Here is a 13,430-nt window from a genome sequence, read left to right on the forward strand (position 1 = left end):
CTAACTTCACTTGAATTTGAAATTTGGATTGATCACATGTTACGGATGAGTTCTTGACTTTTAGAAGTACCTTGGAGTGTTGGAAACAACTAGGAAACATAGGTATAATACCTAGGAACATGTATGAAAAAAATGGTAAATGAAAGGGAAGGATTGGTGTCCTTGGCACTAGGAGAGGTGCGACAGCCCAGCCCCTTTTTCCCCAAAAATCCTTCTTTTTCCCCTTGTTTCTTTCCAATTCTAAACCCTCTCAACCTCAAGGTTTCAGCAGCAATACTTAGAATCATAAAGACCCTTATTATACAATAGATTCAACTCAAAAATCACAGCCAGAAATCTGTACTAAATCAGCAAGAACTTCAACACAACACCACTACAACTTCAACAACCAATAAATCTTCTCTTGGAATTGAAAACGAGTTGGTGTGTGGGGGTATGAACCAACCAACACTAAGGATCATCAATCTCTCAACATACAATAGATCACAACTCAAATACACAGCCCAATCCTGTCCCACAACCAACAATAACTTCAACAACACAACTAACAACATCAACAACAACTAACAACTTCAACAACTTCAACAACAAATCCAATCTCTTCTCAAATCATAAAAACGAGCTTGGTATGTGGGGGGGAAGGATAAACCCACACTAAAGACTCACATACCTGATTAGGGATCACCCCCGACGAAAATCCACGACGATCCTTAGCTTCTTCTTCTCTTTCTCCTCTTCTTTTCCTCTTCTTTCTCTCTTATCTTCCAAGCCCTAACTCTCACTCTTACTCTCACTCTTTAAAATGGGACAAAAATGATCCAAACATCAGTCTAACACCTCAATATAACCCAAAGAAATTATTAGGGAAAAGACCAAAATACCCTTAAAATTTTCGGACTAAACAAACTGCACTGTGCGACTGTGCGACTGTGCCGACAGCCCAACTTCCAAAGGGCATAACTCACTCATACGAACTCAGAATCAAGCAAACTCGGCGGCGTTGGAAAGATCATTCCAAGGGCTTTCCAGAAATAACTGGAAATTCGCCTAAATCATTCTGAGCTAGGAGTTACGACTGCTCAAAGTTGACCAAAAACTCACTTTTTTTCCATAGCCAAATTTTCCAGATTCTTTCCAAAATGACTATTTCCAATTCAACTCTTCTTGGAACTCAATGTGCTACATCTAGGGATCTTAACTTAACACTCAAGAAATTTTATTCCTCGGTAAAATCTCACTCCACATAAAGGACGGCTCGAGTCTTAGTTCGAAAATTCTCTAGGGTGTTACATAGATATCAAATTAAAGTCTAATTTTGGTAAACTCAATATAGATGACAAAGTCATAGAAGAGGTTGGTTTAACAATTCCAGATCCGACAATGTTACAAGTTGAACTATTAGCTACCTTAACGGGAGAAAGTATTTTGTGTGATTGTAAGCTAGAAAATACATTAGGATTACCGGTCATATGATCAGTGGTACCCGTACCAATAACCCACTTATTTGAAGAGGAGACAATACATGTTTTACTTGACTCTATATTAACTGGAATAGATTCATTTATTGATTTATGTTACTTCAAGAACTTATTTAACTTCTCCATAGAAACCAAAATTGTTTGATAAGATGATTGACCAGATGTAATGACAAGATCAGCTATTTTAGTCATTTTCCAACTAAATGATAACAATAGTTGATTTTTGAAATAGATTCATTTATTGATTCTGATACTTCAAGAACTTATTAAACTTCTCCATAGAAACCAAAATTGTTTGATAAGATGATTGACCAGATGTAATGACAAGATTAGTTATTTGAGTCACTTTCCAACTAAATAATGATAATATTTATAACACCCCATATCCGAAAACAGACCTAACAGCAAATTTTCAGAAGTTGCAAGTGCAATCCACCGTCGCCACCCACGGACCATAGGTGGGGTGTGTGGATTGACCACATGCAACCCCATCCCAGAACCCCAAGAGAAATTCATCAAGACTCGACCAACGGCAGGACTCACGGACCGTAGATGGGACCACAGTCTATGGTCTAGGTCCGTGGTTCTGGCCCCCCCAGTTTCCAGCTCCCAGTCGCCATTCTACAGCCGACCAAAATGGACCGTTGGACCATCCACGGTCCGTCGGTCTGGTCCGTCGATGACCTCCGACAACTTTTAATTCAGGGGTCGTTTGGTCTTTTCCCTATGTGTTGGACCTCTAAACTACGTCGTTTAACCCCTAAACTATGTAGTTTTGGTCAGGTTTAGCCAAGTAACTTAACTAGAACTTACCTAAGTCAATTAATTCTCCAAAATTCTTAAACTTAGAACGAAGAGAGGAGAAAAGAGGCGACCCAAACCCTTCCAAGAACGCAGCAAGTTCTCGTTATTTTCAGCCCTAAAATCGAAAGATTTTTCCGTGGAATTCATCACCAAGTATGTGGGATTTCACTAGTGGGTTCTTTTCACCCATTAGGTCCCTAAAATTCAGTCTAATTCTTGATTCCCTTCATATTATCTAGACCTAGGGTTTTCTTGAATGTTAGAAATTGTTGGATATTAGCTGTTAGAATTATCCAAATCAGATTTCCATATTGTTGTTTCATTCCTTGCGTGATATTCAGAACCCTAGTGGTGTAGATTAGTTTAGTTCATGAGTTACACTTGCTAGGTCAGTTTATACAGATATATATGCTCCAGTTAAGAATGTTTCATTATCAGTACATTAATGCTGCATTTTTAGTTAGCATGTCAGTATTTGAGCTATCCAGTTATTTTAGTGATGTTGTAGTATTATACATTCAATTGGGAGTAGACTTAATACCGAGTTGGACTAGGGTCAGTCACCCTCATAGTCCAAGAACTACGTGCTCCCGTAGGTTAAGCCCCCTCTATGGGCATTATACTTAGTGATCACGTCAGCCATGCCTCTATACCCTTGACAAGGTATATTGGGTCCTCTCGATGGGGCGTATACATCAGACTCCACATTTAGCTCATGTTGTTTTATGTCAGTAATTAGTATCTCTCACAGTCAGATTCTAGTGTATTGGCCAGGTTATCAGTTACAGTTCAGTCTTTAGTTTTAGTATATTATAAACTTGATCACTACATTCAGTTAGTTCATATTCAGCATGTTTAGCATATTTATCATGTTCAGTTTATATCACTACTTTAATCGCCTTGTTCAGTTATATGTTTTATTCAGCTTTATTCTATCATGCATGCTCAGTACCTTTCAAGTACTGACACATACTCTGCGCTACATCTTCTCATAATGTAGGTTCAGGTCCTCAGCATTCAGATCACGTATAAATCGGTTCCCGATCTCCAGTTCAGCAGCATTACTGGTGAGTCCTCATTCTTTGAGGACGAGTGACATGTTATCTTTTCATTTTCAGTCTTTTAGTTTCAGTTTTGCTAGAGTTAGCTGGGGACATGTCTCAGCATCTCTAGTCAGTTAGAGGCTTATTCAGACATAGTTTAGATTCAATTTTAGTTGAGCTTGATCTTTCCGTTGTCATTAAACTCAGTTATATAGATTCAGACTTAGAATGGGTATTCCCATCATTTCATTTTCTGATATGGTTCTAGCTTCTGCACAATATGACTTTTATGTTGAAAATCTTTAAGTATGTTTATGATATGCCAACAGGGTTAGTTTGGAGTCACTCGTGATCCTAGGTCCCGTGTTTACGCCCTGGGATAACTTCGGGGCGTGATAATATTTGACAAGATTAATTGTTTGAGTCATTTTCCAACTAAATGATATTAATATCTTTAAATGAATCAAGTTGGACCACCAACAACTCAATAACCAATAGATTGAACCCAGGCCAAGAAAAAATAATCACTTTGCTTAACTATGAAATTTGAAAGCATACTAGTCCACCCACTTGATAAATTCAATGTGAAAACAAGATTGAGGAGTTGAGAAGGAGAAAAAATTTGACACCCAACTCTTAACAAACAATCAAAGACGAAGCAGAAGCTTCCAACCAATGTTATCAAGCAGCCAAATAACAGAGTAAATCAACTGATGGAAAATAAAGAACCTGAGCCAAGTCTGCAACCAACAAAGCTCTCACAAATCGAGATTGTTCGAACCAGATATTATCAAGTCCTGATTGAAAATGCTGAGATAAACCCGAAAAAGCAATCAGATCTATTTCTGACAATGAACGTGCCCACACGTGCCACCTCAGAAGATCACCGAAAAATCTATTACCGGTGCGTGAGGCTCCCTTTCTTCCTCACCGACCATAGAAAACAATCTGAATTTCTGCTAATCTGGGAAGACAATCCACCCTAGGTAGAAGGTGACCATTTAAACCCAACTCGCAAATGCCCAGAAGTGCCTCCGACAAATATTCCGATTAACACCAGCAACAGATCTACCATGGCTCTGATACAATGTAATAGCTAATGTTTGGACAATAACTTGTGTATTATTCGGTTACGTAAGATGAATATATACAAATACATTGAGCTTTAATTAAGGAAACTAAATAGGAAAAGATCCAGGATATATTCTATAATATCCCTACATATTTCCTAAGCTATGTACACTACACCCAAATGTGTCTACATACATTATGTAACAAATACAAATTTATTAGGTGGATGAACCAAGTAGACTATTGCCCTCTATACAATAGTCTTGTGTTGTCAACAACTACCTTCTAATTTATTTATTTATTTTTTTCCCATTGTGCAATTGTGTTGTCAGTTATATATTTCTTATAATTGTGGTGTTTGTGCGTGCTTTCACGCAATTTGGCTAGTTTCAAAAGGTATTACTTAGTTATCATTCATCATTTCAAAACAATTAAGAGGCGACAGGATGTTGGATGGGTGGGTGAGAGTAATAATGAAGTAGTACCTCAAGTATTTTTGAGCATCATTCAATTTATTTCACATCATTACACAATAATATTATTATCATTATTTCATTAAGATTTACACCACTTTTTTTTTAATTGCATAACCAGTTATTAAAAGAACTTTTCAAGAGAGCATTAACAGAAAATAAATTTTAGGCTAAACAAATATTGCAAGGTCAGTTTGACAGCCATACATTTCTTTCATTTTTTTCTTGGTTATTTGTTACTCTCCCGATTTCAATTTGCTTGTCTTATTTTCTTTTTTAGTCTGTTTTTAAAAAATGGCTTCATCCTTTTTTGATAACTTTTTTAATTCTAATTTTCACATGATATGTTTAAGGCCACAAGATCTGCATATTCTTTAATTTTAATATCACAAAATTTTACTTTATACCAAGTCAAACCAGGACAACCAAATTGAAACAAAGGAAGTATTTATCTCTTCTAAAAGAGAAGGGAGAATATGGAGGTAAACATATGAATGTTGAATTGAATTGCAAGTTTGTGACTTGTATAGATAAATTTTTAAAAATTAAGTGAATTTGAACGCATAGAATCATATTTAATTGATATTAAATGGAGCCAAGCTACTATTAATATTCATCCTGTTCTAGATATACTTGCTGAATTATTGGGCTAAAAGAGAGGGGAAGAAAAGTCTTGACTGGGCCCTGAAGTTATTAGCCTTTTTCATAGAATTGAAGCAAAACAGAAAAAACAACTTTGGTTGCTTTTCTTTATTACACTAGCCAGTGAAGAATTAATTGATCAGATATGGAATTCTTATCTATTTTTGTGAAAATGATCACAGATTGCTTGATCCAGCCAGTTGCGCGAGGGATTGGGTATTTCTATTACTACAAGAGCAACATCACATCTCTGGATGAAGAATCTCAGAAGCTGGAGAATATCAGACACGGCGTGGAGGAAAGAGCAGAGGCTGCCCGGAGAAACTTACAAGTCATTTCACCCAATGTTGAGGCTTGGTTAACTAGTGTTGATATCACTACTGCAGATGTGGCAGCTGTGATGCAACGAGGTAGAATTGAGGTTGAAAGATATGGTTGGTGTCCAAACTTGAAGTCACGTTACTCGCTGAGCAAGAGAGCCAAGAAAATTACCCTGGAGATGATTGAACTTCGTAATGAAGGTAACAAGCATGATGATTTCTGCTATCCTGTCGTAGAAATTGAAGCTATTTCTAGTAACAGTACTGAAGAATTTGACTCCAGAAAATTGCAAGAGGAAGAGGTCATGGCAGCTTTGAGAGATGATGGGGTCAACATGATTGGGATATGTGGTATGGGTGGTGTTGGTAAGACAACACTGGCTGAGAAAATAAGAGCAAGGGCGAAACAAGAAAGGTTGTTTGATGATGTTGTCATGGTAACTGTCAGTCAACAACCAGACTTCAAAAGAATTCAGGGTGAGATCGCAAGAGAAGTCGGGCTGACACTAGAAGGGGATAATTTGTGGAGTCGTGGAGATCGGCTGCGTTCAAGGTTAAAGGATCAGAACAGTCGCGTTCTTATAATCTTGGATGATGTTTGGGAGGCTCTTCATGATCTAGAGAAACTTGGAATTCCCAGGGGTAGCAACCACAACCATCGGTGCAAAGTGACATTGACTACGCGTCTGAGAGATGTTTGTGAAGCTATGGAAGCTCAGAAGTTCATGGAAGTTGGAACCTTACTTGAAAATGAAGCATGGATTCTTTTTAGGCAGAAAGCCGGTAATTTAGTTGATCATCCTTCTCTCCTTGACATAGCAAAAGATGTTGCCAAAGAATGCAAGGGGTTGCCGCTTGCAATTATTACAGTTGCAGGAGCACTAAAGCATAAAACCAAGCCTTCATGGGAGGATGCCCTAAAACAATTACGTGATGCAAAAACAAGAAATATCCCTGGAGTGCACACAAAGGTGTATAAAATTCTGAGGCTAAGCTATGATCACTTGGAAAGTGATGAAGCCAAGTACCTCTTTTTGCTTTGTTCTTTGTTCGAGGAAGATAGTGATATTTGGACTGAAGAATTACTTAGGTATGTAATGAGGCTTGGCAACTTTTCGGAAATCGAAAATTTAGAACATGCAAGAAATAGAGTGTGTCTTCTGTTAGAAACACTGAAAGGTTGCTTCTTGTTATCCCAAGGTTCGGACAAAAATTATGTCAAAATGCATGATGTGGTCCGTGATGTGGCTATATATATTGCGTCTGAAGGAGAGCATATCTTTATGGTAAGTCATAATGTGAACTCGGAAGAGTTCCCAAGAAGAATTTCTTATGAGCATTTCAGTCACATGTCAATTGTTGCAAATAAATTTGCTGAGCTTCCTAGACCAATCGTTTGCCCAAAACTGAAGCTTCTAATGTTAAAACTCTGTTTTGAAAAGCCATTCAAATTACAGGACGATTTTTTTGATGGCATGAGTAAACTCAATGTATTAAGCATGAGGGGAGACAGATATAAGGAGTCCATTTGGCCTCTCCCAGGATCCATTCAGAGGTTGTCAAGTCTGAGGACGCTGTGTCTGAGTAAATTAAGGTTGGATGACATATCCGTTATTGGGGAACTTGTCACTTTAGAAATTCTCAGCATCAAAGATTCTCAGTTAGAGGAGTTGCCGGTGGAGATAGGAAAATTAACCAATCTAATTATCTTAGAGCTGCGGAATTATAAGCAAGTAGAACTTGAAAGGATTTCACCAGGTGTCTTATCAAGACTCGTACGATTGGAGGAACTACATATGGTGGGAGTAGAACATTTTAGTTACTCCACCTTAAGAGAGCTGGAATCCTTATCGAGATTGACTGCACTGACATTAAGTAAATGTTCCGGAGATGTGATCTACAATAACTTGGGCCTTTCCTCCAAGTTGACACGGTACGCTCTTACATTGGGTAGAGCTTACAAAACGACTTCAACCATAGATGATTACGACAAGAATATTTCTTTAGAGGTCACTGAGACCACCCCATTGGGTGATTGGATCTGCCACAAGCTTAGGAAGAGCGAACTTGTACATTCAACTGGAGAGGGCTCCAAGAATGTGCTGGCAGAGTTGCAGCTGAATGAATTTCAGAACGTGAAATATCTTCTCCTGGATGATTGTGATTCATTGACACATTTATTAAAGATCCACTGTCAGAATAATATTCCATTCCCTGAACTCGAAAGACTGGAGGTAAGCCGTTGTCGCGGTCTACAGAATGTTTTTTGTGTGCCCTTGGCTGGAGGGAGTTGGACAGTAGTTTGCCCTAATGATGAGGAAGAGGAGATCTCTCGGAGGACTCGTGAAGTAATCAAGTTCCCCAATTTATATGAATTGGACCTTCATTCTCTGGAATGCCTCACTCACTTTTGCAGTGACTGTGTTGAGGGCATTGAGTTCCCTCGGTTACGGGAAATGAGCTTCTTTGAGTTACCAGAGTTTCAAAATTTCTTACCTACAACCAACAACTCCATCACTCACTCAAATCCTCTTTTTGATGAAAAGGTCTTCTTCTACTGCTCTATGTGACCTATCATTTCAACAAAAAAAATGATAACTAATTTATAAATTTGCAGGTTTCTTGTCTCAGTCTGGAAGAGCTATCTATCGATGGAGCTAATAGCATAAGTGCTCTATGCTCTCAGCAACTTCCAACAGCCTACTTCAGCAAACTTGAATCATTGTATGTATCAAATTGTGGAAAATTGAGAAACATGATGTCTCCATCAGTGGCTAGAGGTGTTTTCAATCTCCGAATACTAAAGATAGATGGTTGTCAATCAATGGAAGAAGTGATCACAGAAGAGGAACAACAAGGAGAAGAAATCATGACTAATGAGCCCTTATTTCCCCTGTTGCAAGAATTGAGGCTTCAAAGTTTGCCATGGCTTGGGCATTTCTTTGTGACGAAGCATGCTCTTGAATTTCCATTTCTCAGAGAAGTGACTATTCATGACTGCCGTGAAATGGAGACGTTTGTCCAACAAGGATTTGTGAGTCTCGAAAGGGTGAACAATGACGATGAGGTGAACAATAAAGTGATGTTCAATTCTAAGGTTTGTCTTGTGCCTCTAGTTGTATAACTAACTAGTTTCTGGGAACGTGCATTGCACGTTGATCTCTATTTTTTACTTAAAGTTTGTATTACAAAATAATGAATCGAAAAAGTTATATCACTTTAAAATATATTTGTGGTTACCAAAACAAAGGAAGTTGATCCATTATAGAAATAACTTTGAATTGGTTTCATTCATGTTTAATTTTCTTTATAGAGTGAAATGGACACTATGTGACAAAATATTATGCTAGATATCTGCATTATATAAGCACTTGATTCACCCTAACATGCCAACAACAATATGTTTCCATTCAGTTGTACAACAATTAATAGCATATTTAATTAATTCATTGACTATCTACTTAAATCAATATCGATCATAATAGACAAGACACTTGATATATTTATATTTAATAAAGTTTGTGTTGAGTTATAAAATAGAACAAAACTATTCATCTTCTGCTTCATAATGTGAAAGTTATTGGAACTACCAATTAATACCTCTTTAGTTTATAACAAGCATGTTAAAATCATATTCAATTCTAATTAAATATTTAGTAATCCTAAAATTAGTAGTAGATTTATTTTCTACAAATATTTTTCATATATCAACATTCACAAAAAAATAGGTGAATTTAATTAAAATAATGGGATCTAAAATAATATAGTAATGTCAAGTGAATTCTCCACTAGGAATGTACATAATAACATTTTTTTTTCTTATCTAGCACCTCATGTACATGTAGTTATATTGCTTTCCTCTTGAAATGAGATATCAAGTTATTCTCCACTTTGTTGCTCAGACTCTCCAAAATTGTTGCCGCACCAGTGTTGGATTCTCCAAAATGCACTACTTTTGGAGTATCCAACATGTACCCATCGACATTTTTGAAGAGACCGAGTAACATAGATTCTTCATACCTTGTCTGTTACATTGTATTAGAGCCTGAGCTAGCTCTCGCTCCACATTCCAGTTGGGCCTGGATGTGAAGGGGATGTTAGAGTCCCACATAGGTTGGAAAATGGAATGGTGGTCTGCATATGTGTACTTGGTCAATCCTCCCCTCTTGAGCTAGCTTTTGGGGTTGATTTAGGTCAAATCTTTACAATTTTCATATCAAACTCTACAATACTGTCTTTACTGCTTTTCTTCATCCCTTCAACGTACGTTTGCAGGTTTCTTTTCCCAGCCTGGAAGAGCTATATATCAATGGAGCTAACAGCATAAGTGATCTCTGCTCTTACCAACTTCCAACTGCCCACTTCAGCAAACTTGAAATATTGAATGTAAAGGAGTGTGCTAAATTGAGAAACTTGATGTCTCCGTCAGTGGCCAGAGGTGTTTTGAATCTCCGAATACTAGAGATAAATGACTGCCGATCAATGGAAGAAGCGATCACAGAAGAGGAACAAGAAGAAGAAGAAATCATGACTAATGAGCCCTTATTTCCCCTGTTGGAAGAGCTGAAGCTTCAAAGGCTACCAAAGCTGAGGCATTTCTTTCTCGCCAAGCGTGCTCTTGAATTTCCATTTCTCAGAGTAGTGTGTATTCATGACTGCCCTGAAATGAAGACTTTTGTCCAACAGGGATCAGTGAGTACCCCAAGTCTCGAAAGTGTAAACAATGATGATGAGGTGAAAGTAGTTGATCTCAATAAAGTGATGTTCAATTCTAAGGTTTGTCTCGTGCCGCTACTATATAGCTAATTATTATTCTCTTTCCATTTTAACTAGTTAATAGTAATAGTAATCTTTGGATAGTTATTTCTGTTCGGTTCATTTTTTATTTTGTACTTTAAGCTATTTTGAATTTTCATCCCTTACATAAAATACAAGTTGTCCTTCATCATTTGCAGGTTTCTTGTCCCAGCCTGGAAGAGCTAGAACTCGACAGGGCTGAAAGCATAAGTGCTCTATGCTCTCACAAACTTCCTACTGCCTACCTTAGCAAACTTGAAAAATTGTATGTATCGAATTGTGCTAAATTGAGAAACTTGATGTCTCCGTCAGTGGCCAGAGGTGCTTTGAATCTCCGAATACTAGAGATAAAAGACTGCCAATCAATGGAAGAAGCGATCACAGAAGAGGAACAACAAGGAGAAGAAATGACTAACGAGTTTTTATTTCCACTGTTGGAAGATCTGGAGCTTAAAGGACTGCCTAAGCTGGGGCATTTCTTTCTGACAAAACATGCTCTTGAATTTCCATTTCTAAGAGTAGTGAGGATTCATGACTGCCCTGACATGAAGACGTTTGTCCAACAGGGATCTTTGAGTACACTGTGTCTCAAAAGGGTGAACAATGACAATGAGGTGAAACTAGATGATCTCAATAGAGCGATGTTCAATTCTAAGGTTTGTCTTGTGCCGCTAGCAGTATTATTGATTACTATATATATTTGTGTCATGCATTAATAAAGCCCTGGTATACTGCTCTCTTAGCGTTTTAACAAGCAAATAGTAGTAGTAATCTTCAGATAGTTATTTGTCACCTGATATCTATCTATGTTGACGGAGGTAACAAACATAGGTGAATCTACAGTATTGTAATCCAAGGGTTCAGATGAACCTAATAGCTTTTGCGCAGAGACTTTTTATCTGTATTAGTTATATCTAGAGACTCCGTGATTGCGAATGCGATTATTATTGTATATTAACTTGATGACATTGGAGATACCTATAAATTTCAAATTTTGAATCTACTTCTCATTCTAAATTCTTCTTTCATTATATGTAACAGCTAATATGTTCATTTATTTTCTCATGTTATCTTGCATTCTATGTCATTCTACTTCATCCCTTCAACGTTCGCAGGTTTCTTGTCACAGCCTTGAAGATCTAACTATCCATTGGGCTAACAGCATAACTGTTCTATGCTCTTACCAACTTCCAACTGCCTACTTCAGCAAACTTGTAATATTGGCAGTAAGGAATTGTGGAAAATTGAGAAACTTGATGTCTCCATCAGTGGCCAGAGGTGTTTTGAATCTCAGAATACTAAATATAGCAGGCTGCCAATCAATGGAAGAAGTGATCACACTAGAAGAACAACAAGGAAAAACAATTATGACTAATGAGCCCGTATTTCCCCGATTGGAAGAACTGCAGCTTGGAAGGCTACCTAAGCTGAGGCATTTCTTTCTGACGGAGCATGCTCTTAAATTTCCATTTCTTAGAGAAGTGAAGATTGATGATTGCCCTGAAATGAAGACGTTTGTACAACAGGAAATATCTGTGAGTACACCGATTCTCAAATGGGTGAACCATGATGATGAGGTGAAAGTTGATGATTTGAATAAATGGACACAACAGAAGTTCAATTCTAAGGTTTGTCTTGTTCTTCTAGTTGTATAACTAATTAACTCTAGCGCTCTCTTTCCGTCTTAACTAGTACTCCACTACTTAATAGTGATAACAATATTAAGATTGTTATTTATGTTTGTCACTTGAAGCAACTTTCTTTTACTTCCCAAATAAATATTTTATTTACTGAGCTAGTCATCTCTCTTCTCTGCTCGATCCCGGGAACAAAAGGCAGGACAAGGCACTACCGATGGCTACCAATCTGAAGCTAAAGATGGCGACGAATCTAAAGCTACTGATGGCAAAAAATCTAAAGCAAGTAATGGTGATGAATCTGAAGCTAGTGATGACGATGAATCTGAAGCTAACTATGGCGATGAATCTGAAGCTGCTGATGAAGACGGATCTGAAGCTACTGAGTCTCGAAAGGGTGAACCAGCTTGATTTTGGGGTGATGGCAACGAAGCCAAACCAAGTCATAGCAGAAGATAGTGATGTCTATGAATCCGAAGCTAGCTAGGAAGGTAATAAGTATTCGATGAAATGGTTGAAGTTAGCTCGAATATCACCTGATACCTATAGCGATGTTTGTTGATATTATGAATGAAGAGGTGGAGCTTGAAGAAGTCTAGAGTAGCAGCCTATTACATTTTTTTTCAGGCTCCTTTGATATCTTATTAATCAAGCGTGATAGAGGTAACAAGAGAAAGGGGTGGGATCTATATTCTAATTCATGCAACAGTTTTTGCAAAGAGACAATTATATTCGTATTTAATTTGTATCAGTAATTTCTTTAGTTAGAAATTCTTTGATGTGCGGAGGGTGTTAAACATTCCACATTAGTTGAGGAACTTTTCGGTTTGATTTTGATTCAAGGACAATTTTTTAACATGTATGCTTTGGATTCAAGACAATAACCGATGAAAAAACATTTTTGTGATTCTTTCATCTAGTTTATATTACACATAAAAATTCTTATGTGACTTATGCAAGACATTTATTTCATCACAATCTGAAGCTTCTGATTTGTGTTTTAAAGAATACATCCAGCCCTTTCACAATACATACACCTTCAAACCTTGACATTCAAAACCAACTCTTTGATATCACGAATTCTACTTTCACTTCCCAAAAGTTCTAACGTCTTAGCTACTAGAAAAACCAATCCAAGCTTAGATGTTTGATTCGATCACACATC

The 13,430-nt window shown here is 37.4% G+C and overlaps 3 protein-coding genes across 4 annotated transcripts in view; 2 read left to right on the forward strand and 1 right to left on the reverse strand.

Moving 5' to 3' along the window:
- Window positions 1–12,676, forward strand: part of LOC125831008 (uncharacterized) — a 30,775-nt gene extending 18,099 nt beyond the window's left edge. The window contains exons 2-7 of the mRNA XM_049510200.1: window positions 5,694–8,377; window positions 8,449–8,928; window positions 10,107–10,607; window positions 10,787–11,284; window positions 11,744–12,256; window positions 12,428–12,676. Of these exons, the coding sequence (XP_049366157.1) occupies window positions 5,694–8,377; window positions 8,449–8,928; window positions 10,107–10,607; window positions 10,787–11,284; window positions 11,744–12,256; window positions 12,428–12,676 (4,925 nt within the window). The remainder of the gene's footprint in view (window positions 1–5,693; window positions 8,378–8,448; window positions 8,929–10,106; window positions 10,608–10,786; window positions 11,285–11,743; window positions 12,257–12,427) is intronic.
- The window catches only part of LOC125831588 (pentatricopeptide repeat-containing protein At5g01110-like), an 809,602-nt gene that overhangs the window by 737,326 nt on the left and 58,846 nt on the right, over window positions 1–13,430 (reverse strand). The gene's annotated exons all lie outside the window — the stretch shown is intronic.
- LOC125831646 (uncharacterized) overlaps window positions 1–13,430 on the forward strand; it is an 831,707-nt gene that overhangs the window by 229,843 nt on the left and 588,434 nt on the right. The gene's annotated exons all lie outside the window — the stretch shown is intronic.

Source organism: Solanum verrucosum, unplaced genomic scaffold, assembly GCF_900185275.1.
Source record: "Solanum verrucosum unplaced genomic scaffold, falcon-dt-bn FXZP01000049.1, whole genome shotgun sequence".
In the NCBI taxonomy this organism is placed as follows: domain Eukaryota; kingdom Viridiplantae; phylum Streptophyta; class Magnoliopsida; order Solanales; family Solanaceae; genus Solanum; species Solanum verrucosum.